We start from the raw sequence: 23,601 nt of genomic DNA on the forward strand, positions 1-23,601 counted from the left end.
CGCCTAGGTAGCCCAAATAACTTGCCTTTTTTAGGCTATAATAATAATAGTAGTATTATTAATTTATTTTTTTTAGACTTAATATTTAAATAGCTTAAATAATTTACTTTACTATTAAAAGCTAGTTGGTAATTAATTAGTATTAGTTGGCTTAGCTTATATATAAGTAGGTAAAAGTGGTATATATTAATATTTATTAGAAGGTTTGCCTAATAGGCGGTAAAGTGCCTAGTTGGGTTGGTTAAACCTTATTAACTAAGCTTGATTTGTGTGTGTATACGGGCCTATTAGCCTTATAGTGGCTAATTTACTATAGCCTATTATTCCTATATTATTAAAGTTAAAAAAATAATAATTTTTTTTAATATATTTTTTTAAATTATAATAAAAGTACTTTATTATTTTCTTTTTTTTATTATTATTATTTTTTATAAATAATATTTTTATAAAAAAAAGTTTTTTTTTTAATTTATTTATTAAATTAATAAATAAAATATTAAATATATAATTTTTAAAATCTTTTTTTAAACTTTAAATAATATTTTATATAAATCTTTTATAATTATTATTAAGTAAATTTAATATTTAAGTAATAATTATTTATTTAAAAGATTAATATTTTTATTTTAAATTTTTAATTAATTATTTAATTTTATTTAAATATTTTTATAATATTAATTTTTAAAAATATTTTAAAATTCTTTTAAAATTAAATATTTTATAATAAATTTATTAAATTTATAAAATTTTTAAAGGTATTTTAAAACTTTATAATAATATTTTTATATTTTATATATATAAAAACTTTTTATATATTAAATAAATTAAAATATTAATTTTATAGTTTTATTAATTAAAAATTTTATAAACTATTATTATTTTAATTAAACTTTTTTATATAGAAAGTTATAGTTTTTATATTTTAGTATAAATAATATTTTATATTAAATAATTAAAAATATTATATTTATTATATAAAGTTATAAAAATTTATAAAAAAGTTTTAAATTAAAAACTTATATTATAAAAATAAAATTAAAACCTTATATAATAATACTTTTAAGTATATTTTTATTATATTTAATATATTCTTTAACTTTTTTATAATTTTTTTATAAAGGTTTTATTTATTTTTAAAATTAAAAATATTTCTTATAATTTTTAATTATATTAAATATAATATAATAAATTAAAGAGTTATATTTAATAATAAGGTTATAAGTTTTAAATAAATATTTTATAAAGTTATAATAATAATAATCTTTTATAATAATATTAAAAATATTTTTAAATATTTTTATAAATTAAAATATTAAATATAATATATATTAACTTTATTTAAATATTAAAATTAATTAAAGTAATTAATTTTAAATAAATTATAAAATTTAAATATTAAAATACTATTAATAAATATTTTAAAAGATTTAAAGTCTTATTAATTGATTAAAATAATAATATAAATATTATTAAAAATTAAAGATAATTTAAAGTTTTAAGTAATATTTTTATAGAAAGTTTAATTAAAAATTTATAAAGTAAAAATTTAAAAAATAAAATTAAAAGAGGATTTTTAATAAATTTTAAAGAATTTTAATAAAATTAATTTCTAAATTTTTAAAAGAAATTAAAAAATTATATAATAACTTATTAAAATTAAAGGTTTAAATAATTAAAATAATATAATTAAAATCTATTTATTAAAATAAATTAAATAATATATTTTATAATAAAAGAATTTTATAATAATAAAATAATTAAAAATATTTAAAATTAATAATATTAAAAATAAATATAAATAATTTAAAGTATTTATTAATTTTAATTTAAAAAAGTAAAGTTTAATTAATTTAATTAAAAGGTAATTAAAAATTTAATTTAATTAAATATAAATTTAATAAATTTAATATAATAAATTAACTTTTAAAATAAATAAATTAAGTTTATTATAATTTAATTAATTAAATATTAAAGAATATAATCTATAAAAATAAAGAAATAAATTTCTTTTAATTATAAACTTATTTAAAAAGGAAAGAATAATTCTTTTTATAAATAAAAATAAGTTCTTTAAATATTTATTAAAATACTATAAAAATTAAAAGAAATAAATATTTCTTATATAAGTTAGTATCTTATATTTAAAGGATTAAAATAGTAGTTATATTAGGCTATAGATAGATATAGAACCGTTAATAAATAGGGTATTTTAATATAGATGCTAATAATAGACACAGGAGGCCCCATCCTTTTTACTTCATGGAAGAGACTTGATCACTGAGAGGCGTTGCTGGGTGTCCGTGATAATTATTCAGTCACCTTCTTCCTCCATCTGCCCCTCCGCCTGCCGCCGACTGAGTAGTCCAAATGAGGAAAACAGACAACCTCAGAGCGCCTCGAGAGGTTGCCAACCAGCCAGCCAGCACTTCAGCCCACCCTCCATAAAAGGCCAAATACATCTGTATCATCACATCTAAAGAAAGTGAATCATGCAATCATGCCATCAATTTTAGTCATACAAATAACCCATCATCAAATATTTAGGTCTATAAAACGCCGAGCTAGACTCCAGGGTGTGTGGGTATTCCATTTTCGCCGTCAATACTTAGAAGGAAAAAAAAAGGGGGCTTCGCTCCCAAGCCCGAGAACCCATTTTGTTTTTCTCCCCGTGCGACAAAAAGAGCAGGCTCAAAATTGAATTGCACAATGCACCTCAAGCAGTTTTTTTTGGGTTCCCCGCCTCCTCACACAGGTTTGCTCCCTCCCTTCATCCCACAAACTGGGCGACGAAAGAGGGCCGGAAGACCTGTCTATCACAATTTTCCCCGTTGAGTCCCATTGCCATAAACGCCTCGCAGGTGGTCAGATTTTTCTTTGGGGTTGTGTGAGTGAGTCAACAACGTCAGCGCTAGCGACGAGCAGCAAATGGAGTAACATCAGACCGTAGCGTTTCCGTGTAGGAACATCAAGAGTCAAGACTGATCGTACGCTGTGGTATCGTATCATCAAGTCTCAGCCAACCCGGCCGCCTCGTGGTGCGCGGGCGGTGGCGCCGAGGGTGGTGTTCCAGGGCCCGGCGGGTCAAGGGTGTAAGCGTGGTCGGAAGCATGACTGCTTCCCGAGCCTCCCATGCCCTGTTCCTGGTGCGCGCCAGGGTGGGCCTCCTGGTAAGGCAAGAGCAAGTTCGCACAGAGGTGAAGCTCGAGTGTGCGGGAGTCCAGGGCGGAGAACTGGGCGTGCTGCTGTTGCGCGATGACATCGGCGGCTGGTATCCTTTGTTAGCTGACTCTCTTCTTGCAAGGGATTGAAGGTCCCGACAGATACCATGCTTACCTCGCAGATTGATGCGTTCGAAATAGGACTGCAGGACGGGATCTGGATCCTCGACAATCAGGACCCCGTCGTTTTCCCGGATCGCAGTCTTCGGTAGTGCGCGTCGGATGCCCAGCAGCATGCCCAGCAGTTCGGATATTCTGTAGCCTTGCTGGGTGTAGTCGCTCGGCAGCCGCTCCAGGGGCCAGCAGTTGATGGTCTTGCTCATTTCCTCCCACGCCTTGAACGCCCAGGTTGACTTCTCCACGCAGATGAGCAAGACCAGAATGGTAAAGAACATCCCATGGCCAATCTTAGTCCTCGCGTCCTGCAGGTCCCGCTGCATGTGCGTCAGCAGGTTCTTGCTGGTGGTCGACGCCTTGCGCTCCGCCGCGGCCGTCAGCTGCAGGCAGATGGTCTTGTACAGCTCCGCCTCGGTCTCCTGTGTGACTGGCCTGCCCTCGAGCTGCGCGGCCGGGGACGGGCGGATCTCGAGGTCCCACTTAAGCTCCCGGTCGATCACCTCCACGAAGCCCCAGAGCTCGAGGGCCAGCCTGAGATTCCTGTCGTCGGTGTCGCGGGCGATCTGGATGGCTGTCTCCACAGTGATGCGGGAGAACGACGCCCGCTCCTTTTGCGCAAACACAGGCAGCTGGTCTCGGACGTAGGCTTCCATCTTGCCTGACAGTTCCTCTTGGTCGTTGATCATGACGATCTGCGGCGTTGCCCAGCGCTCGTCTTCCGCAAGGAGCTCGGCGCCTGACTCCTTAGGCTTAGTGCCGCGGAGGGTCTCGACCAATATTGCAGACCCCTCTCCCGGGAAATGCGAGGCCTGGAGCACCACAGGCGGATGGTCCAAGTTCAGTGTTGACTTGAAACCGTTGATCTGTTTCTGCGCGTGTACGATCTGGACCCCGGCATCATACAGGTTCAGTTCATCGGTGAACTTCGTGCGCACACACCCTGAGCGCCAGATGCGAGGAGACAACACCTTGCGGCAGGTGTCACAAGGATCGCCCTGGGAGCAGGTCTTCCTCAGTATCCTGCATCTTATGCAGGCACCGATCTTCCGGACCTGCTGGACCTCCTTCCTGCGTTGTTCGTCAAAGCGCGCCCGGGAATGTCTTGACCTGGAGCCGTTCTGGTCCACCCGGAATACTGATCTGCTGGACATGGGAACTCCGTGCAGCGGGTGATTGACAGCAGTTGGGGGTGCGAGGGGCGGGTTTGCCATGTAAGTGATCTCGCCCCAGGGCTGCTGCGACCCAGACTGCGACCCAGGCCGTGGAACGTGAGGTTGAGGTTGAACTGGGGCCTGTGCTGAAGCTTGTGGAGAGTGTTCTGGAGTTTGAGTCGCGGCGGCGTGCTCTTCCGGAACTGCTGTGACAGGTGCAGGGCCGGCAGGAGCTTCGGTGTCCTGAACAGTTTCTATCGCCCTCGCCAGATCCTCACCCAGGTTGTGGTCAAGGAACAGTGTGGGGTCCAACATGGAGTTATTCAGCCTGGCAGCTGCAGCCGCTGCGACACTCAGGTTGGGCGCTTCGGTGGGGGTCGTATTATGATCATTTGGATCCTGGACGTGATCTGCCATGCTCGGTTGGCCATCCGGCCCGTCCATGGCTGTAAAAGCTGTCAGATTCTGGTAGATTGAATCTTGGGCGAGTATGCCAATAGTGTGCTCACCTGGTCCTTCTGACGGCTGGTGCTCGTTATATGGAGAGGAGTGGTCCTCGACTGTGAACTGGTCCTGAATTTCGGGACGGTCGAGCGCGGGTGGGCCAGACATGGAGAAGGCGCCGGGGAAAGGCTCGTGTGACCCATGCTGTCCCTGTGACGTCTCGCCTCCGTATTCTTTCAGATGGTCGATCCGCGCCCTAGACACCTCAGCCAGAGTCTCCAGCGGTGTCCAGCCCTGGTGAGGTTGCATCAATGGGAGCTCCAACTGAGGGCCAGAATGCTGCTGAACTTGTTGATGCTGTCGGGCCTGCAGAGCCCGCGGGGTACGGCCGGGTGGGATGCCATTGAGCATGAGGCAGGCATGTATGCGTTCCTGTTCGGATATCGCGGGGCATCGCTTCGTCAGATGAGTCGTCAGGCTGTCGATTCGACCCTTGGGGAAGTTTTCGCCGCAGAGTTTGCAGGTTTGGGGGTACCTATGAGTTTGATATGTTAGTATATGTACTAGAATAGCCAACTTGAAAAGAAAGGAGAACTTGGAGGCGCGAAAGGCAAGTCTCAAACCTCGGGGGTTGGGCGGTCTGGGCAGCTTTGAAGGAGACGAGGCAGCCGAGGTGCTTACCTATTGGAATTGTCTGCCAGCTTGGGTCCCCGCTGGAAGTACTGCTGGATCACCTGGTTAGGCCGGCGACCCATGGCTGTGATTGCCTACCAAGACTGGCTTGGATCTCCCTAAAAGCGATTACAGTATGTCGGGGTGCTCGCTGGCTGGTTCGAGTCGGGGTTGACTTTCTCGAGATTCTGCTGGTGGAATTTTTGGCGGCGAGGGCTGCAAGCTCTGAAAGGAGCAAGCGGTAAGGCCAACCCCGCTGGAATTGTGGGCCTACCTCATGTGATTGGCCACAGATCGATAAGATAAAGCGCGATAAGCCGCCCTTGTACCCCGTACCGCTTGATTATGTACCTCCTTGCACCTGACACACAGCCATGGAGAACAAGGCAAGGAGAAAGAATACCCCAGGGTAGGCCGAGGAATCAAATTGCAACCTTTGAGACATGATTGCATTGCTGAAGAGACTTTTGGAAATTCATGTGTGCCGTGCAGCAACACCCCCAGGCGAAAACATGTCACGAGCAGCAGCCATACTTGACAAGGATCTTCAACAGCTTCATGTCATTGTGACTACACCACCGCCATGTCTTCAAAAATCTACATGCTATCATGTTGAGGCCACTTCTACATAGGTCTTCTTTTAAGTCACATAGGAAGTCATTATGTATTCATTTCCTATAACCCCATTGTATAGACTTTCTATCAAGATGTTAGGAATTTATCTCTACCACAATGTATCCTATGGGAGGGTTCTCTTTAGTAGGCTGCTCTGTAATATGCTGTGCTGTGGTAGAATTCAGCTTACAAGATCCTAAGGTTTCTTACTTAGGGATTATCTCTCAAGGGAGCTGTCTCTGACAACAGAAACTTGTTCAATGTTTCTGGACAGCTAAACATCTTGCCCAGGTGGATGGATGGATGTGGTCCCAACCCTTTCAAACCCCTTTCTAACTTGCAATACTTCATCATCACATGATAAGGTGACTGCTACTATCTCTGTAACATTTGATCAAGATCATAACCTTGTCAGTCCCACAAAGCCCTCAGCCAGCCCGGTCTGAATATGTGTTTGACGACGTGCAGGGAACGGTCTACAGGTACCCTAGCAACCTTGGAGCCTTGGAATGCTAGACAAAAGTTAAGTGCCCTTTGAGTCAATCCAGGTTTCCAAAAGCGTCCTAAGACATGGATATAGAACCTTGGAACAGTGGCCCCCTCTCCCTTCCCCTCTAGGCGGCAAGTTTTGTGTACATGCAATCTTCAAGCAAGAGACTCCATTCCATGTTCTTCAACCCCACCTTCATCCGAATAGGTCTTAAATGGTCCCAAAGAGTCTTTTTCTAGATATCTGATTAATTAGCACATACCCACATGGCCTCGCATGCTCAAGTTCGGGTCACATTTTCACTACACCACCGCATCTATTCTGAGGGCCAGGCTGGCCTGGGGTACGTGACAACGTCACCCATCCACAGATAATGCTCCATCTGGTTAGACTCTAGCATCTGCCCGGCCCATTGAGATGTTTTGAAACCGTCTGCCGCGGCCCAGGACCAGATGATGGCGCTTTGTATTCATTCTTCTGCAGCAGTGGGTTCCCACTGTCTGATACTGAACGGCCAGCGGGAGGCCACGAGCACGGTGCCACACCACGTCCTGCTGTAGGGTCGGTTTCCAGAGCTTTCACGAGGTGATGGGCCCCCGTGGAGTCTGAATATCTCTGCGCGATTGCTGCAACAGCAGGAAGCTTGTCTCGTGGCTTTACCAGGTTCCGTACAGTGTATGACTGCAGCATATGTTTACAACGTCCGCTTTCAAATCATTTCCTGGCAATTGACAATATGGGCAGGTACATTCTTCCAGCCTGTTTCTAACCTATTCTAAGGTCTTTCTAGGATAGAGACTGGGGCTTGGGATTCTGAGGCTGAAATTTGAGCTTCTAAGAGAGCAATGGCTACGACATCTGGACACAGTCTCAATCGTAAGTTGGGTGCCTAGGTAGAGGTCTCTTTTCTTGTCACCATCTTCATGGTTCTTCCAACTCTTTTGAACAATTGCTACACCAAACATGCCCCCCTTTACCCTCAAAATAGCCGTGCAGTTCTGCAACGGCGTAGTTGCTGCTGAAGTCTTGAGCTTCGGAACCGTCCAAGCTTACGTATGCCAGCCACCTTGGACGCGCCCCGTCCCCGAAACAAATCCAATTCTCTTATTGAAGACCTTGAGTATCTCTAGCCAAATAGGCAGGGCGGCCTTCCATACTGGAATATACGCCCAAACCCCGTCAAACCTCGTTATTGTGTATGATGGCAATTGTGGCTGCTTGGCGATTGAGAGCTTGTGGGTGTATGCACCGTATAAACGACGTAAGAGATGCCGTGTAGAAGCTTGCGAATGAAAACGGCCCAGAGTGGGTGGTCAATAGATGTTTTGGAATAGCCCCACCAGGAGACCTCGGGATGAATGCCCAGGTGGTCTTCGTGGTTGGGATGGGGTAAAGGTAAACGAGTCAACCAGAAGATCGACACTGCAGGACAAAGAAAAGCAAAACATGCAAAGATCCCAGCATCTGAGGTGGGTAATAACTGTGTTGGTTGAACGTTGTTGGGTGTTCCAATAATAAGTTTCGTTTCAATCCTACATCATGCGCCATGGAATGGCTGGTTATGGATGAGAGTGGGCTAACAAGCTAAGCCCGAGGCTTGCAGTCTCGGAAGAGCTCGCATGAGGAGAGAGCAGGTGGGCGGCCCAGTCGTCCACATGAGAAAAGGTGTGAATGGCTGCCACCGTGACCGGTGGGGCCATTTCAACCAGCGGACCCCTGGCAGCCCGCCCAAGGGGCCTTCCCTTCCTGCCTCTAATAAGCTGAAGCATTGAAGCATGGGCCCCTCTGGGCCCTGGGACGGGACACGCTAGGGTCACAGCAGGCAAAGCAGGCAAAACAGGCAAAGTACGGACTAGGGCAGCCCCTCCCAGAGTCCCAGCCCACCACGGCTCAGCAGGGTTCACGCCTCCGCTTCCGGGGCTACCCAATGGCCCCCTTGTCCTTGGACGTCAGTCCAAGCAACCCAAGACGACATGTCTTGGTCACATCACTTGACTTTTGACTCACAGGTGGATGTGCCCAGCACACCTCATCGACGACCTCTTCCCTTTCTCGCACCTTAAGCACATACTGTACATACATACACACGCCTCTGTCTCATAGGACTGATTGATTACGACAGAAACTGCAGACTTCGCTCACCTGTCGTGCCACAATTTAGTTCCTGCGGCCTCCCGTTGATGCCGTGCCCGTGACCCGTCTAGTCGCCGTCACGATAAGCCGGCAGACATCTCGGCTCTCGCCCCAAGGCCCAGGGCCCAGAGGCTGGCCTTGTTCTCGAGTCCCGTGGTTGGTGGTGCACTCTCAAGCATCCCATTCCCATGCCACCAACCTCTCAGCCTCGTCCGTGCATGAGGACCGCCAAAAAAAGAAACACTCTCTCGTTGGAGGCAGGCCCTGCAGTGTTGGATCCTCAACCCGGTCACCCGTCCATACAGCAGTGGATATCCCCAATGACCGACCGACCAGGCCCGTTGTGACGACCGCCTTTCGACCCCTCAACTTTTCAATCTCCTGCCTCAAGCCACCCAAGGTTCTGAAAAGGACCTCGGGTGGTTTCCAACTCTCAACTCTGTCCCTTTGTCGTCCTGAAATTCCGGCATTCCCAAGACGACGAGGCACTTTATCGGCTGCACCAGCGATATAAGCACCAACATGCCCATATTCCGCGAGAATCTCGACCATCATGACGTTTCAGCGCCTCAGTCCGAGTCTCCAGTGGCACAGCCGGTACCGCTCCACCTCTCTCTGCGCAATCACGCCAGCCACCACATGTCCTTGACCCGCCAGCTCTCGGAAGAGAGCATCCGGACAGAACTCTGCGAAGGGCCGGTACCAGATCCCTCAGAGCCCTCGTCCCCGACCCCCGGGTTGTCCGTGAACACGACGTCCGACCGGATTGACCTGATTGAGCGGCTCAAGAAGGGGGAGAGTCCTACTTGGAGCCCCAAACGCCATGTAAGTGCCGGGAACTCGCTCCGTTCGCGCCCTGGCAACATGCCTAACGATCCCACTCAGTTCGATGCTCTCTTCCGCCGAAGTTCCTCCCGAGAACAGCCATCAAGCCCGCAACCAACCTCTAGCGAATCTACCACACTTTCACCCCCATCGAAGGACAGGCTAGGTGCGCAGACACAAGAGACGGAAGATTTGGAGCACATGCAGCAGGGCCTTGCAATAGAGCGGCCTAGGTCGGCTCTTCACAGCGGCGACTTCACACCGCATGCTTCTGCAACCCGTCAGGACGAATTAGAGAAGCAGGGCGCCAAGGGATTCCAAAACTCTGAGGGTCACTACCGGGAACACCACTCCCGTTTCGCCACCTCTCCTCCGCGAGACTTTACTCCGTTCAAATTCGACAGAAGAATTCCATATGTCGACCCACCAGATGGTTTCCGGGCCTCACCACCCTCCGTCTCCTCGTCCATATCGTCCAGTTTTGTATACAAGCACCCTACGAGCCCCCTCGTTCAATCCGAAAGCAACGATGATCTGAGTTTGTCCATGCCAATAAGCCACATAGACTTGGACCCTCCAACACCCAGCAGGCTGTCCCGACGGCAAACATTGAGCGGCTTGTATTCACACCAGAATGTGCCCACAACTGCGCAGAGGATACCCGGCATGTATCGGGAGTCGATCCAGTCCTACCAAGCCCACCAGCCGAGGAGGTCTCTCACATCCACTCCGACCTTTTCTTTGGGAGCAACATCACCGCAGAGTTCGGCGTTCTCGAGGCGCCCGTCGTTAGGCCTGGAATCGTCTTCGCCTCTGCACCAGACCTCGATGGTTGGATCGTACGAGGAGAGCATCCTCCGGGGCCGCATGTCCACGACGCCCTCGAAGCCTCTGGATTTCATGGCTCAGATAGGTGTTCTGGGCCTGGGGAATTGCAAAAGCAGCCTGCGTTGTCCGGCCCATGTCACGTTGCCTTTTCCGGCCGTCTTTTACAGTTACGTGAATACACCCCACGGCCGGTCCAAGAGTGATGATGGGCCAAGCCCCTATGTTGGACAGATCGACCTTGAGAACGGGCTCGCAAATCCGGACGAGACCTCAAGACAAAGACGCAAGTCGCATCAAAGAAGCATGTCAGCAGCCAATCGGCAGCGGATGGATGGGGATGAGGACATCGCAATGACCGATATCAACTCCGGTGTTGACGTGGCCGGTGTCGACGCACGGAAAGCGAATAAGCTGAAACGGAGGTCAAACTCCCCGAAAGCACCGCCTGGGGGAAGTTATCGAATACCAGAGAAAGGCCAGATCCAGATCATCATCAAGAACCAAAACAAGACGGCAGTGAAGCTGTTCCTCGTGCCATACGACCTCGAGGGCATGGAGCCCGGCACAAAGACCTTCATCCGCCAGCGGTGTTATTCCGCCGGCGGCCCAATCGTCGAGAACCTGCCCTCGACCAGCGAGAGGCCAACCCTGCGGTACCTGGTCCACCTGCACATCTGCTGCCCCGCAAAGGGGCGCTTCTACCTCTACAAGAGCATCCGCGTCGTCTTCGCCAACCGCGTGCCCGACGGCAAGGAGAAGCTCCGCAACGAGGTGACTCTCCCCGAGCCAAAGTTCACGCCCTACAAGCCCGTCAGGGTCATGCACCAGCCCGTGACGCAGGCGACGACGGGGCCCGGCGCGAGCCTCGCGGCCGAGAAGGCGTTCCGGCGGCGCAGCTCGGGCTTCTCGTTCGGCGGCCAGCAGTACCAGCAGCTGCTCCCGCCCTTCGACGCGGGCGAGCCCATGCCCATGCCCAGCCTGTCGCTGCTCCGGGCGAGGGCGTCCAGCTTCCAGGACAGGGGGCTGGCCCTCGGGCGGCCCGTCGGCGCGGGCCTCTCCGGTTGTGCCCAGGTGCTACTCGCGCCGACGTCGGTGCCTGCCGCCGAGGCGGCTCCGGCTCCGACGCCGCCCCTGAGCTTTGCCAAGGGCGACGTCGCCGGGTACGTCAACGGGGGCGGCGCGCACCTGGCTGGTGGTGGTAGCCCTGGTGCTGCCATTGCTGAGGGGTTGCTGTCGCAGCGGCTGCGGTCGCTGGGGATGCAGAGTGCGTGTAGTGGGGAGCTGGAGCTCGGGGATGCTGATCTTGAGCTGCGTGGGGACTGAAGAGGTGTTTTGAATTTGGCCGGCCAGACAGGCACTGACTGGACTGGACTGGGTGAGGTCTGGTGCTCGCGCGCGCGCACACACACACACACAACACACACACACACATATGTATATATCTATTATATCACAGGGTTTCGGGGGTTGGAGTCATATTATAGACAGCGGTAACTGGTAAGCACCGCGGAATTGGGAAGGGGGGCCGGAATGTTAATTGTGTCTGTCACACATCCGTCCATTCTGCATTTGGACGGTTTCAATATTTTCCCTTTCTTTGTTTTTGTCAACCTCTTTTGCCGAACAGGGTACAGTACTGTGGCGGGGTGGGCTCGGAGTACGCTGGGAGCTTGGATAAAGAAATCATAGACACATACTTGACAAATGAGAGCAATTTCAAATCAGCATATCATCCCTCACCGTGACTCTTCTACAACGTCTGTTGTTCTGGCATGTGAGTCGGGCTACATGGGCATGGGGGAGTGGGTGAATGTTCTCCCCCTGGGTTTCAACACATTAAGTGGTTTCGCTTCTATTCCGTATACGTCCGAGGACACACATCGCCCTTTCACACAGTGGTAAACGCTTAAAATCATGAATTTAGAACAAGTTCTTTGTGAGGATGTTATCCCTTGGTAGCTTGGCCTGTAAGAGGCCGTGCTAGAGAACTTGAAGGCCCCCCTTTCAAGAGCGTATCCTCTACGACCTTGTCTTCTAGAAGCTTAGAAGATTTTCTGGCACAGCACCTGAGGGTACTCAAGTGCTCACTCTCTACACCTAGGGTAAGTTCCGCCATGGGAGATGGATCTAACCAGGAAGCACAAAAGCGGAGATGTCACAGTAGCCAGTGGGAGAGTATGTAATCTAATTCTCCTGCATAAGGATAGCAACTAGTCCAGTCGGGCTACCACAATGAACCCCGAGGGGGGCAGCTCCACTCGGGCGGAGTTCTATGGTGCGCGGGGTCATTGAAAATAATGAGGGTTATAAGAAGCCCGAACGCTCCACTCCCGATTATTTGGTCCCTCCTGACGGCAGAGACTGAGAGAGTTGTGCACTCTTGCGTTATGGGGCATACCAGGGAAAAGGTTCTTGACGATGTCAAGGTAAGGCGCGGGCCACCCATGCCAGTCTTGAAGATCGTGCCGCGTGTGAGTGAGGAGAAAGCCCCTGTAGCGCCGGGCGACCTCAAGGTCGGTGTTCGAGTTGTAAAGCACGTCCAGCCTCAGTGTGGCCCTCGGCTCTGGGGAGTCAGTCGCAATAGTGAAGTGGACGGAGCAAGGCGCGACCTGGGGGATGAATGTCCCGGCTTTGAGCCGCTCGAATCGTTCAATGTACGATCCTAGATCGACGGCGTTGCCGGCTAGGCCCCCGTCGTTGTTGCCGCCGGCCAAATCCGGAGCATTCAAGCCGCTTCCGCCGTAGATGCGCTTGAAGAACCTGATGAAAGAAAGCATATTCTTTCTGTCCTTCCGCACCTCCGTGATGCGCCTGCCGAGGTTAAGCCACTTCCACGGCTCTCTGAAGTCTGCGGATGTTGCTCCGGCCGGGACCGTAAAGGAGAGCCCGATGCATGCTCTCGCCGGCTCCTCGGGGCCTATGTCGACGGTGGAGAGCAGGTTGCCGAACTCGGGCGGGTACCCGGCGAGGAACTTGTCGATCATGTTTACGCCTGACAAGATTCGCCGCATCTGGAGTGTATTGTCATAGAGGCCGGGGAGCGTCAGAATGGACTTCTTGACCAGCGCCTAGCGGGTGATGCCAAGAGTTTCCGCCTTCCGCGCGGGCACGAAGTAGACCCTCGCGTCAGCTGGGATCGGGCCGGGGTATTGTGGCTTAGAGCCCATTTCGGGGCGGACGGCGCGTCTGATGTCAAAGCCGAGGCGGACGTCCCCGAAGTAGGTGGAGCCGGAGCCTTTCATGACGGAGCCGTAGAGCCAGTTTGGCCAGTCCATCTGGTAGTCTATGTTCCCAAACGTGTTGCGCCGGCAGTACTCTTCGAGAGTCTTCTGTCCGGTTAGATGGTCAACCTCTGCTATGACTCGGACGGGCGGGCGGTCGACCGGGTTGGGAATTACGGAGGTAAAGTTCACGCTTATCTCGATGGGGCTGCTGTCCGGGTTGAGCCTGGTAACGCACTGGTTTGGGCCGGCGGAATGCTTTTCACCATTGAAGCACCATGCTCGCGGGATGCATTCCATGAAGTAGGTCAGAAAGCGTTGGACGGCTTGATCTTGATAATCCCTGTTTTTGAGAATATGTTCTAGATCAACCCGGGTAACTCTGCGCCAGTTCTGTAAGCTTGGGTCGTCTTCGTCGGGGTACAAGTAGAGGGCCTCCTATGCCTCGGCAAGATCCGCGTCGGTGATATCCTCGTCTGAATCGGTGAGATCCTCATCTGAATCGGCCATCTCGCCGTCTGTCTCGCCGTCTGTCTCGGCGAGATCCTCGTCTGCTTCGGCCATCTCGTCGTCTGTCTCGGAGAGATCTTCGGAAGACTCCTCAGAGAGATCCTCGTCTGCTTCGGCCATCTCGTCGTCTGCTTCGGCCATCTCGTCGTCTGTCTCGGAGAGATCTTCGGAAGACTCCTCAGAGAGATCCTCGTCTGCTGAGGAATCTGAGGAAAGGGGCATGGAAGTCATGTTTGTATTTCTGAAGGCTTGGATGGTCGATGATTTGCAGCCGTGTGTATGTCGATGTGGTTGGGTCTACTATGACGTTGGAAGAATTCATGTTGTTGACTACGAGTCTGCTCAAACAGGCGGTTGGTACCTCATTCACTTGAACTGTGACCTATATTATATATGGCAGCTTCGACCCGCCCTTGGGGTTTCGTTGTTTGTTCCTTCCTTTGGGTGATATCGATCAGAATTGTTGGGGGCTTTACCAGGCTGTCCGCTGCGCAGCCACATTGACTCACAAATTTCTGGTAGGACACTCTCGTACGGGGCCAAGCTCCTTACATAAATGACTACCGAAAAATCGCCCCATCCTCAGGAAAACAGCAATTTGAATCATAGCAGAACTCCCATGGTCATCCTATGTTATGCCCCGAGGTTATCCCATGCTAGTGGGAGGTCGGTGTGTAGGATTTTGTCGAACTTTGAAAACTCGGAGGGCATACTTTTAGACGTTATCTCACAGGAGATTATCGCACAATACATGATTCTCAAGGAGGTTATCATGGGAGGTTGTTCTACAGCTGGTTGTCCTGTTATAATTTGGGCCGGCCCCGGGGGGCAGTCGAAAGGGGCAAGGGGGAGATACTACCTAGGGTAGGTATGATCGCGTAATGGACACCGGAGCGTGTAGATTGGTGGACTGATTATGGCGTCGGCGCTTTATGTGTGGTTCAATCGTGTTAGTTGGTTGGAGTAGGATATTGGAGGTGCAGGCGGATTATCCGGCTCGTGGTTGCGCAGCGGTAGATCCCTGTCGATCTCCCGCAGCGTCACCGTAATCTACCGGCCCGCCCTCCAGCTGCCACCTTACTCTACGGTTCTTATCCTTCCGCCAGCTTCATGTCAACCAAGACATACTATGTAGTACTGTAACGATGCTCATGCGACCAAGTGTGTCCAGACATACAGAATTATATAACCATGCGATAATGTTCGAAGTGGCTTCCCGGGGTGGTTGACAAGCCTGTAGTAGTATCATTGATGCAAGGTCCGATAACCCGAGTTAACACTGCTCAGAGCCAACTCCAATAGCCGAATATCATGGGACCATCATTTCTTGTCGGTGGCAAGCATAACAGGCTGCGTGATTACGGATCCAAGTGTGGAGGCGTCATTTTAATTTCGCGTTGGTGCGCTGGCAATCCAAGCTGGACAGTGAAGTGCGCGGCGGAAAACCCGAACATCCCTGGCGCCTTTTTTGGGTAGTCTCGAGGACTACTTTTACAAGAAATATCCCTCTGGCACAGTTATAATGAGCAACGATTTCACCGTTACGGGTTAGAATTGTAATGTCAAGCATTTTCGTGCTACCGTGACTTGGTCTGATGGTATAAATCAAAGCCAACCCCTGGATTTGAAAAGCAAAGCCCTATGGAGCACACGTCTCATTATTAGCAACTTGCAATTCCTAGACTGCAAAGCCCTGAAGGGCAAACCCCTCAGGTACAAGGCTCCGAGAGCGGATCAGAAGTCGGGCGGCGGGCCAGGTTCGTCCCAACTTGCAAAGTTGCATCTTGCATCACGTCAGAGCACTGACACTTTATTCAGTGCCCGAGGTCTCGATATCCGGTTTTCGCTACGTGTAAGCCGTGGAAGAGAAACAAGACCAAATCATATGGAACCGTCGATTTGATCAGGATACCATAGGTGAACCCTGTTTGACTGCTGCTGGCATAACGCCACACCCATCCCAGGCGAGTGGTAGAGATTGTGCAAAATGACGGCCATTTTCCTTGCGTTTCTAGCCCTAGCTGCTTCAGGATCTTGGGCAAGCAGTCTGGCAACTGGCGGCTTAATTCGCCGTGATACAAAAGTAACCGAACCGAACACGTCAAGACCCGTGGTGGACCTAGGCTATGCTCTCCACGCCCCTCGGATTACGACTTCTCCGGATGAGCGAACATATTACAATTTCTCGAATATACGTTACGCTGCGCCTCCAGTCGGCTCCCTCCGCTTCCAGCTGCCACAAGAACCCATCAACAACCGCTCGGCCGGGGTCCAGGATGGCACCTATGGCAAGATCTGCCCCCAGGCATATACACCATGGCAAAACCCCAGTTTCGTGACTGCTCCCCCGGGCGAGCTGGAGAGCGAGGACTGCCTCTTTCTCGACGTTGTCGTGCCACAGTCGGCTTGGAATCAACGTTCCCATTCATTACGCCCCGTCATGGTTTGGGTCCATGGCGGTGGGTTCCAGATTGGCGCGAAGTGGGGTGGGCCTTTGACAAACCCTCTAGGCCTCCAGGACCGCAGCTTTGATGAAGATGGAGAAGGTGTTGTTTTCGTCGCTTTGAACTACCGGGTCAGTCTCATCATGATTTTTAAAGGACCCCACAACCTCAAAGCTGACAGCCTGAATACAGCTCGGTGCTCTGGGCTGGCTGCAAGGAGAGTCATTCACCTCGGCAGGAGGAGTGCCCAATGTAGGGTTGCACGACCAACGCAAAGCTCTTCAGTGGATAAATAAGAGGATTCATCTTTTCGGCGGCGACCCATCTCGCGTCACGATTATGGGCGAGTCTGCCGGCGGAGGGTCTATCCTCCACCACATCACCGCATACGGTGGCAAGAAGGACGCTCCGCAGTTCCAGCGGGCTATACTTCAGTCTCCAGCCTATGTACCGAGGCCTTATTCCTCGCAAGCCAAAGGCTCGTACTCGACCTTCCTGAATGCCGCCAACGTCTCCTCACTGTCAGACCTCGTGGCGCTCGACACATTGCGTGTCCAGATCGCAAACAAGCTCTCACAGTCATCGAACTTCTTCGGCGGTTTTCAATTCGGTCCCGCACCGGACGGAGGGTACGTTCCGGAGCTGCCAGAGAAGCTCCTGGCAAGTGGTCAGTTCCACAAGGGCGTTCAGGTGATGGTGGCACATAATACCTTCGAGGCTCTGAAGTACACGGACCCGACAGCCACGAACTCTTCCGCTTTCGACACCTGGATGAAACTTTACTTCCCCGATATCCCGAGAGCAAGCCTTAAGGAGCTGACGACCAAGATATACCCGCCCGTGTACAACTCCAGTTCCCTCCCGTGGACGACCCCGTTCGACCGGGTCATGACCGCCGTCGCCGATATCACCTTCACCTGTCACGCCTACTTCGTAGCTAAGGCCGTGGGCGCAAGGGCTGGTATCAATGGGCGTAGGGGGCCACCAGCATATGGGTACCTGTTCAGCGTGCCGCCGGGGGTCCACACACTGGATGTCAACTATTCGTTCTACATCAACAGCACACGGAGCCCCCTCGTTACGAACGCGACAACGGCGGGTATTCTGCAAGGGTATCTCACGACATTCGCAGAGACAGGGGACCCCAACCGTGAGAGTCTGCCCGCGTTCCCCATTTACGGTGCTAAGAATACGAATCTGAATCTGAACGCGACGTTCGTGGGTGTAATCAAGGACCCGGCTGCTAATTCGAGGTGTGATTGGTGGGGTGAGGCTTCATATTCTTGATTGCTGTTGGTGGAACGTAATATGAGACTGTGGCTCATCATGTAAATATAGAATGAGAGAATTCGTTTGTAGTTACACAAAATTGAATTCTGAGTGATTTGAAACCACGGGTCGTCCGAGTCGAGGCTGGTAAGGCCCCATGCGCTTCCGTTTACGCAGACAGGTATTGACGAGGATAACCATTACCTAGGTAGGTTTCCAGGTTGAGGTTATTGCTTTTACAACTACTGCAAACGCCTCTCCAAATGTATTTCACGTGGGAGCAAGTACTTGATGTACATCTCGTGCTGAACAAATTTCAGGGTGGTCAATATGGCCCAGACCCAAGTAATTGATCAGAATGTAGACAGTCGCGACTGCTAGGTGTTGGGCACATTTCGTGGATACCCAACGAGCGGGAAGTCACAGTTTCCGAAACACCTCATGTGCCCAGGTGGCCTTGAAGCCATTGTGTTGAATACTTGGGACCCCACCAGAGTTGAGGTCTGCCTAGAATTTGTCTCAGCCGTTGGTTCACACAGAGCTGTGAAAGGAACCTTTGAGAGAGACTTTTCCCTTCTTCTTCATCTTTTCCTCTAAGATCAACTTTTTGATTTTCTTTCTGCTTTCTTCAACTTTCACTCTCTTGCCCATCTCTGCTCTTCCATGTCAGCATTGCAACACCACGAAGCTATGGGGATCGCGGATAATCTTGGCCTGAGGGCACTGATATCAGCCTGCAAATTCTGTCCTTTCCAAATCTGCGACTGCGCGGATGACCTGAGCAAAGTCCGCGAATCGGTCTTCGACTTTCTTGACCCGGCACATGCAAACCAGGTTGACCAGAATACATTCAATGCGATCTGTCACGACCTCGACAAGCATCCTCATTCCCACAGCTTCCCGACCATCAGTCCAGATGAGGAAAAGCAGCGAGACGATGGCGTATTTGAAAGCTCCGTGGACGCTGCCTTCAACGTCAGTCATTTCCTAAACCTTCAACCTCGCCTCGGTTCAACAGAGATCAAGATTCAGCAAAACCCGATATGAGAGCCCTGCTAATTTCATTCCGAGACAGATCTTCCGTGAGATGGAGCGAGATTTCCTACTGAAAGTACCAGTCGGACCACTTCGCCACGACGATACCACTACAAAGTACTGGTGGGATGGCGCCGCACACCTTCGCCACCATGTGGAGTTTCTTCTCGTATTGAAGGGTGTCAAGCCCTGCGTGCTGTTTTCCAAAAACAAACCTGAGCACACTTCGGTCTTCAGCTCCGTCGTCATGGACATCCTCATCCCTGTTATGAACCACATGCAACTATGGTCTTACGGATTCAAGATCAGCTTTGAGTGCCTCGAGTGGGTGTTCTACGATGCTCGATCACCCCTTCTCCCCCAAATCACGAAGATCTTCCTCACCGACCACACTTCGAAGAAGGTGGACAGGACTGGTGCATATCCCGCCAAGGACTCGGACAAGCCCTACCTCGTCCCCCACCTGGAGGTCGCCCAAGCACTCGCATACCCAATCCGCTCCGACCATTTCGACAGTGATTGCTACGTCAACATCCAAGATGCGACTGAGATGGATGTCTTGGAATGTATGGGCCGGCCCCGTCCCCACTGTTGTGTCTACGGGATGGGATTTGGTAGCCCTGTTGGCAACGAAGACGACTGGATGAAGATTCTCACGCACTACCACAAGTGCGCGGAGACAGCGCGGAAATTTGGCACCGACCTTCGTCTTGTTCTGAAACATGAAAAGATGACCGCCTGGTTGACGAGCAACCCGGGATGGCTCGTCGGGCCAGTCCCGTGGGTTGGAAGAAGTGGGCCGAAGTTGCAGGAGATTTCGGACAAGCCGTAGATCGGGGAAGCTCTCCCTGATGGGATCAGAGCCACAAGGAAAAGCGCGGAAACTGCCATGATGGACATTGTGAGATTTTGAATTGCACATGGTCTGTTTCGGAAAGAAAAAAGTAAACAAGCAAGACTCCGGTCAATTCTAGGCTGAAAATGTCAACGGCCTCATAGATTGCAGCGAGGTGCGCGCAGCGCCCTCGGGGCAACCACCCACCTGCAGTCAGCGGCAGCCTGATGAAAGCATAACAGTCCTTAGACGGTGAATTTAACTAGAAGGTGCCCTAGAAGCTCCCAATGTGTCTCACTGTGAGCAGTCAAGTCTAGTGTTGTTGAAAAGCGGCCTTTACTCTGGGTGCTTTGTGACACGGCTGCAAAGCTTGTAACGTTTGGGAGGCTGTGTGTGTGCATCGCCCTGAACGTTGATCCCATCAAGCGACAGTGTAATTACTCATATTACTAGTATGCTTCCGCTTTTGGAACAATGGTGGATAATCGAAGGGAAAGTGTCCTTTGATTGAATAAGTAGATGCTGTAGGACAGTCCTGTGTAGCGATTACAAGTTGTAAGTCGACCCTGCTCCCACACCACTGGCAATCAGTGCGGAACTCCCATATTGGCCAACCCAACACAGTGCTTTCTCCACACTAATACCACCTCTGCTTATCATCCTGACACCGTATGAAGGCGCCATGTATGTCCTCGGACGTATACGGAATAGAAGCGAAACCACATTTGATGGAAAGTAAACTCCCCTCCGAGCGGCGGTGCCCACCAGCGGTATCTGACTTTTTACTTCATGACTTTTTACTTTAAATGTTCGTCAAATTTTGAAAGCTAAACGCCAGAGAGATGTTTGGGCGCCTGGCAAGATCATCCTCCTGGAGCCCGATTACCGGGATCGATTCTGTCGGCACCGGCGTTCCAGAACGATAGAGACTAACTTGGACTGCTTCGTAAGGGGCAAGGATTCATCCAGGAACCATACTGACAGTGATATCATGGATTGCCCTTACCAGTTCCTGACCCCCACTGTCTTCCCCACGGGGCTCCAGCACTAAGCGCTGAGTTTAAATCCCCACGGGGCTGGTGGCCCGGAATGCTGTGTGTTAAATACCCGCCGCTTGCCTGCTCAGGAATTTGCGGGTCCTTGGCGCTCTATCTATTGGAATTACCAGTTTTACAAAATATTTCAAGGAAATTCCACGAGTACTCAACCGACAATGGGTGAACTCCAAGGACGGCCGTTGATCCTCACTGTCAGCGTGCTGACCTCGTTGGGCTTCATGCTCATCGGGTTTGACAATGGGTTGATGGGCGGACTTGGTAAGAGAGCGCCATGTCCCTCCCTGTCTTATCGTGCTGCGAGGCTGATATCTTCTGAACAGTAAATACGCCTTCGTTTAACCTGACCTTCAACTCTCCCGACTCGACTATGACCGGATTAATTGTTGCCATTTACGAGAGTGAGTAATGTCACTACTCTGTTCTCATTACGCGTTCTCGAGTGTTATTTTACTGATAAGCAACAATGACCAAAAGTCGGTTGTTTCATCGGGTCTGTGACAACGGCATTTGTAGGAGAGAGGTTGGGTCGCCGTAAGACCGTTGCTATCGGCTGCGCAATCATGGTCGTCGGCGCTGTTTTACAAGCTTCTTCATACACCCGAGCTCAAATGATCGTGGGTCGAGTGGTGTCGGGCGTTGGGATGGGAATGATTAACTCCACCGTCCCCGTGATCCAGGCAGAGTTTAGCCCCAAATCAAGCCGTGGTATCTGTAAGTCTCGTTCTCAATTCTTCCGAGTTCTCCAATATGTCTCTTCCACATTAAAGCTTTCCATTCTTCATGCCACCCTCCCTTTTCTTCCATCTCATCGGATTTTGCACTCTGAGAATGACCCTAATGATATCGGGACAGATGTCTGCGCTCAGCTTTCCACTCTCAACTTCGGTATTTTCCTCGTCCACTGGATCGACTACGCCTTCTCGAGCCACACAGCAAGCTACGCCTGGAGGATTCCGGTGATACTCCAATGCATATGCATCATTCCGATGTTCTTCATCCTTCTCATCATACCCGAGACCCCACGATGGCTTGCGGCACACGACAAACCCGAAGAGTGCTACGCCGTCCTTAAGCGTATCAAGGGAGCCGACGATGGCGATGAGCAAGATATCCAACGCCTCCATGGTGCGATCCTTGAGACTGTAGCATATGAGGCCTCCATTGGTGCTGGTTCCTGGAAAGATGTTTTGAAAGAGGATAGTATCAAGAGCCGTAGGAGGCTCCTGATCGCTTGCGGTATTCAGGCCTTCCAGCAGCTTGGTGGTATCAACGCAATCATTTGTGAGTTAGATGATTCAGTCCGACATCCATCATGGTCTTGCTTACACTGTGTTATTTTGAACAGACTACAGCGGAACTCTGTTTCAGAAGAGCGTCGGATTCAGCAGCAATATGTCTGCTCTCATGTCTGGCTTCTTGCAGACTTGGTTCTTCGTCGCGTCGTTTATCCCTTGGTTCCTTATTGACCGAGTCGGCAGACGTCCCCTGGTAAGCGGCCTTTCCTCGGTTATTGGTAACCTCGGCTTCGGCCATCGTAACGTATGTCGTGTGCTCATACTACCATATATCAGCTCCTCTCGATGATCAGTCTCATGGCTGCCGTCATGGTGGTCCAGTCAGCTCTGATATACCAAGTTGAGAACGCAACAGCAATTGCTCGTGCAGCTGGTATTGGTGCTGCGGCAATGCTATTCGTCTTCCAAGGGGCTTTTACAGTTGGGTTCCAAGCAACGGTTTGGGTTTATCCGTAAGTGATTAATCAGGACCGGCGAACTTGATTTTGACGGCGTTTCTGTACCACATACATAGTACTCTACTAACTGGGAGAAGATCCGAGATTCTCCCCTTACGCCTGCGACAGCGAGGATCGTCGATATCGACGGCATCGAATTGGATTTTCAATTATGTAAGACCAACCTTCTATGGTCAGGTTGGTCCGCTGGCTGACCAAATTGCGACAGATGATTGTGCAAATTACCCCTATCGCCATCACCAACATTGGGTGGAGAACTTACATCATATTCGCGACTCTGAATGCTTCATTTGTCCCGATTATTTATTTATTTTTCCCTGAGACGAAAGGCCTGGAACTGGAAGACATGGACCGTGTTTTCGCTACGGATGGCGCACCATTCTTGCACGAGGACAAGGCGGATGACACCCAGATTGAAGATGTCCACACATATGGGAAAGTCTGAAGAGAGGAAGCCGATCTTGTGCTCTACGAAGCATCCGACTTTGATCGGAGACTGCTTTGGATTGTACTCCATTTCTCAGATAGATGTCTAAACCTTGTCGTGGCCTCGCAGCTGAAACCTTGTTAAACACCGAATAAGAATGATCACTGTTTTTTCTTGTCTCAACAGCCGCATCACCCCAGAGAGGCGTAACCATTTGAGTGAAACTGTTACGCGCCATTAAAATTATTATGACTCACAAGCGCGGAATGTGTGGGATGTTGTCAAAGCACACTTGAACGACCGTCGGGCAATAGCCGCGAGCACATAAGGAGACTGCGAGGCTCGGCAATTTACCGCAGCGATGGTCGGCCATTTTCCGTTGCGATGCCGATGGGCATTTGGCGTTTTGCCTATGGATTAGCGCGGAGGCAATCGTCGTTCATCGTTCAGAACCTGCTCGTGGGCTTGTTTAGTTGCCGGCTATCGCAGACTGTTCTGGATTGTGGAGATCTTCCCCGCATCGTGCCGATTATTAGCCGGGGATTTGCTCCGCGTG

The 23,601-nt window shown here is 49.4% G+C and overlaps 7 protein-coding genes across 7 annotated transcripts; 4 read left to right on the forward strand and 3 right to left on the reverse strand.

Moving 5' to 3' along the window:
- Window positions 1-2,250: 2,250 nt before the first annotated feature.
- Window positions 2,251-5,778, reverse strand: KVR01_002281 (uncharacterized protein). Its single transcript, XM_044794359.1, has 4 exons — window positions 5,612-5,778; window positions 4,996-5,465; window positions 3,334-4,932; window positions 2,251-3,265 (listed from the first exon to the last, which is right to left on the reverse strand). The coding sequence occupies exons 1-4, from the start codon at window positions 5,683-5,685 to the stop codon at window positions 3,006-3,008; spliced, it is 2,403 nt and encodes an 800-aa protein (XP_044647296.1). The 5' UTR covers window positions 5,686-5,778; the 3' UTR covers window positions 2,251-3,005.
- Window positions 5,779-8,591: 2,813 nt separating this feature from the next.
- Window positions 8,592-12,217, forward strand: KVR01_002348 (uncharacterized protein). The gene is made up of 2 exons (XM_044789929.1): window positions 8,592-9,665; window positions 9,726-12,217. The coding sequence occupies exons 1-2, from the start codon at window positions 9,363-9,365 to the stop codon at window positions 11,814-11,816; spliced, it is 2,394 nt and encodes a 797-aa protein (XP_044647363.1). The 5' UTR covers window positions 8,592-9,362; the 3' UTR covers window positions 11,817-12,217.
- Window positions 12,218-12,778: 561 nt separating this feature from the next.
- Window positions 12,779-14,014, reverse strand: KVR01_003973 (uncharacterized protein; the record flags this gene model as incomplete). The annotated part of the gene is made up of 2 exons (XM_044788747.1): window positions 12,779-13,561; window positions 13,604-14,014. 2 exons carry the CDS (start codon window positions 14,012-14,014, stop codon window positions 12,779-12,781), a joined length of 1,194 nt encoding a protein of 397 aa, XP_044648988.1.
- Window positions 14,015-14,152: 138 nt separating this feature from the next.
- On the reverse strand, window positions 14,153-14,804 carry KVR01_002810 (uncharacterized protein; the record flags this gene model as incomplete). Its single annotated transcript, XM_044792100.1, has 2 exons — window positions 14,153-14,430; window positions 14,777-14,804. 2 exons carry the CDS (start codon window positions 14,802-14,804, stop codon window positions 14,153-14,155), a joined length of 306 nt encoding a protein of 101 aa, XP_044647825.1.
- A 1,407-nt stretch (window positions 14,805-16,211) lies between these two features.
- KVR01_002228 (uncharacterized protein) lies at window positions 16,212-17,955 on the forward strand (the record flags this gene model as incomplete). The annotated part of the gene is made up of 2 exons (XM_044790967.1): window positions 16,212-16,799; window positions 16,861-17,955. The coding sequence occupies 2 exons, from the start codon at window positions 16,212-16,214 to the stop codon at window positions 17,953-17,955; spliced, it is 1,683 nt and encodes a 560-aa protein (XP_044647243.1).
- A 672-nt stretch (window positions 17,956-18,627) lies between these two features.
- Window positions 18,628-19,804, forward strand: KVR01_002804 (uncharacterized protein; the record flags this gene model as incomplete). Its single annotated transcript, XM_044786573.1, has 2 exons — window positions 18,628-18,912; window positions 19,013-19,804. 2 exons carry the CDS (start codon window positions 18,628-18,630, stop codon window positions 19,802-19,804), a joined length of 1,077 nt encoding a protein of 358 aa, XP_044647819.1.
- Window positions 19,805-21,020: 1,216 nt separating this feature from the next.
- Window positions 21,021-23,063, forward strand: KVR01_002339 (uncharacterized protein; the record flags this gene model as incomplete). Its single annotated transcript, XM_044782792.1, has 8 exons — window positions 21,021-21,123; window positions 21,186-21,263; window positions 21,340-21,576; window positions 21,718-22,146; window positions 22,211-22,353; window positions 22,437-22,612; window positions 22,696-22,771; window positions 22,827-23,063. The coding sequence occupies 8 exons, from the start codon at window positions 21,021-21,023 to the stop codon at window positions 23,061-23,063; spliced, it is 1,479 nt and encodes a 492-aa protein (XP_044647354.1).
- Between the last annotated feature and the right edge of the window lie 538 nt (window positions 23,064-23,601).

The sequence above is a fragment of the Diaporthe batatas genome, assembly GCF_019321695.1.
Source record: "Diaporthe batatas strain CRI 302-4 chromosome Unknown Contig00003, whole genome shotgun sequence".
NCBI classification, from domain to species: Eukaryota; Fungi; Ascomycota; class Sordariomycetes; order Diaporthales; family Diaporthaceae; genus Diaporthe; species Diaporthe batatas.

What these genes read in the sequence shown, in the direction of transcription:
- KVR01_002281 (XM_044794359.1), bottom strand. Translation starts at nt 5,685, where the DNA reads ATGGGTCGCCGGCCTAACCAGGTGATCCAGCAGTACTTCCAGCGGGGA. An exon ending in CTGGCAGACAATTCCAATAG is followed by an intron (nt 5,466 to 5,611) that starts GTAAGCACCTCG and finishes TCAAACTCATAG; the next exon opens with GTACCCCCAAACCTGCAAAC. An exon ending in CGAACGCATCAATCTGCGAG is followed by an intron (nt 3,266 to 3,333) that starts GTAAGCATGGTA and finishes AAAGGATACCAG; the next exon opens with CCGCCGATGTCATCGCGCAA.
- KVR01_002348 (XM_044789929.1), top strand. Translation starts at nt 9,363, where the DNA reads ATGCCCATATTCCGCGAGAATCTCGACCATCATGACGTTTCAGCGCCT. An exon ending in CTTGGAGCCCCAAACGCCAT is followed by an intron (nt 9,666 to 9,725) that starts GTAAGTGCCGGG and finishes GATCCCACTCAG; the next exon opens with TTCGATGCTCTCTTCCGCCG.